At 38.1% G+C, this 1,678-nt stretch overlaps 1 protein-coding gene across 1 annotated transcript in view; it reads right to left on the reverse strand.

Moving 5' to 3' along the window:
* Positions 1–936, reverse strand: part of LOC109195039 (H-2 class II histocompatibility antigen, A-F alpha chain) — a 1,678-nt gene extending 742 nt beyond the window's left edge. The window contains exons 1-3 of the mRNA XM_019346452.2: positions 811–936; positions 435–677; positions 17–298 (exon numbers count right to left, since the gene is read on the reverse strand). Coding sequence (XP_019201997.1) covers positions 17–298; positions 435–677; positions 811–865 — 580 coding nt within the window. The 5' untranslated portion in view covers positions 866–936. The remainder of the gene's footprint in view (positions 1–16; positions 299–434; positions 678–810) is intronic.
* Between the last annotated feature and the right edge of the window lie 742 nt (positions 937–1,678).

Consider the following 1,678-nt stretch of genomic DNA (forward strand, 5'->3'; position numbering starts at 1 on the left):
GCTTCTTTGTTCTCACCCCAAAACCTGGTCTGAGGCTCCTTCAGCGCTTCATGTTCCACAGTGCAACTGTAGATGTCTCCTTTCTCTGGCACAAAGTTGAGGTAGGACAAAACATAAGCGGTCCCATCAGGATTGGACAAAGTTTTGATGAAAGGGTCTTCCACTGTTACTTCTACATCATTCTTGGTCCACTTAATGTTGATCGAAGGAGGAAAGAAGTGGTTGATGAGGCAGATGAGGGTATTATCTTCCCCTGTTATCACTTCATCTCTGGGGTAGATGATGAATTCTGGTGGTTCTAAATTAAATGAACACATGATTAACTTAAATTCAACTTTCTGGCTTTTGAAAAAAGAAACCTAATCTGTACTAAAAAGTCACACCATAAACAGTGAAATATGAACAGGAAATATAAGAGTTTGAGTTTCACTGACCTTTCTTCTTTATTACAGACTTGTCTGGCTTCCAGCTGTGGATCTCATTTCTGCATAGACTTCGACAGAATAGTGCAAATTCGTAGGCGTCGGGTCGACGGAAACTTGTGTGAATTTTGCTCTCCCAAATCAGCTCATCTTTTTTAAAGTCTGCATAGTATACTTCATCACCATCGAATGCTGCACAGATCTGAGTATCACTTGAGTCAAAGCATCCATAGGTGTAACAAAGTGTATGACTTCCTAGGATCAAGTGACAACACAGTTAAAACCACAGTGTTAAAATACTCTAAATTACAAACAAATAAATCATAAATACAGCTTACAAGATGAAAGTTTACGGATGAACCAGTAATGGGGGAATAATGATACCTACTTTCAGCTGCGACGCAGGCTGCTGTAGACAAAATAATTATAATTTTAAGGAACATGTTCAATCTGTACTTCTCAGTCTTTTGCCTTGTTTCGCTCGTCTTTAGTATTAAAAGTTACTGTGATACATGACAACTTCCTCATTATTAAACAAATCATATAAATGTTGCTGGGCAGAACAGGAGGAGGGGAAGAGTCAAGTAGATCTTGCTGAACAACTTAAACTAAGATAAATACAATTTATTGAGCAAAAAATCAAATCCAAATAAACCCATTCACTGTGGTTACAGTTGGGGGGGTTTTATGAGAGAGAAGCCAAAAATGCTCAAATTATCACTTTTCACAATTTATCATTAAACATTTAGAATTTCAGATTAGTTTTACATGGTGCCATGGACCTCTGTCTCTCGGACTCAGAGATAAAATGCTGCTACACTCAGGCAGTAAACACTTTTATTGCGTGTGTTAAATCCAGAATGTTAACATGATTGGTCAGCAGGTGGAGACTTTAGACCCTATGTTCGACTCGTGTTTCTTTTTCTGCACCTTTTTGCACATTCCCTAACACCAGAATTCATAGCCCTGTTGTTCTCTAGAAGAGTCAGCACTAAAGTTTTATACCTTCCAAAATTAGCCTACAATGCATATCTGTGTGCAATAAAGGATCAAACATAATGTGTGATACAAATTGAGGTAATTGTGTCATTTAAAATAATGGGGGTACATGAGCTTAGCAGATATAACAGATGGTAAGTGTTGATGGCTAAAGTTGAGTCTACTCATCCTTAATAAGCTGCAATTCATAGTCTTTACAAGCGGGGGACAAGAAGAGCTTTGAAGCCTTTGCAGGTGAAGCAGAATCAATGATCTGC

The sequence above is a fragment of the Oreochromis niloticus genome, linkage group LG17, assembly GCF_001858045.2.
Source record: "Oreochromis niloticus isolate F11D_XX linkage group LG17, O_niloticus_UMD_NMBU, whole genome shotgun sequence".
In the NCBI taxonomy this organism is placed as follows: domain Eukaryota; kingdom Metazoa; phylum Chordata; class Actinopteri; order Cichliformes; family Cichlidae; genus Oreochromis; species Oreochromis niloticus.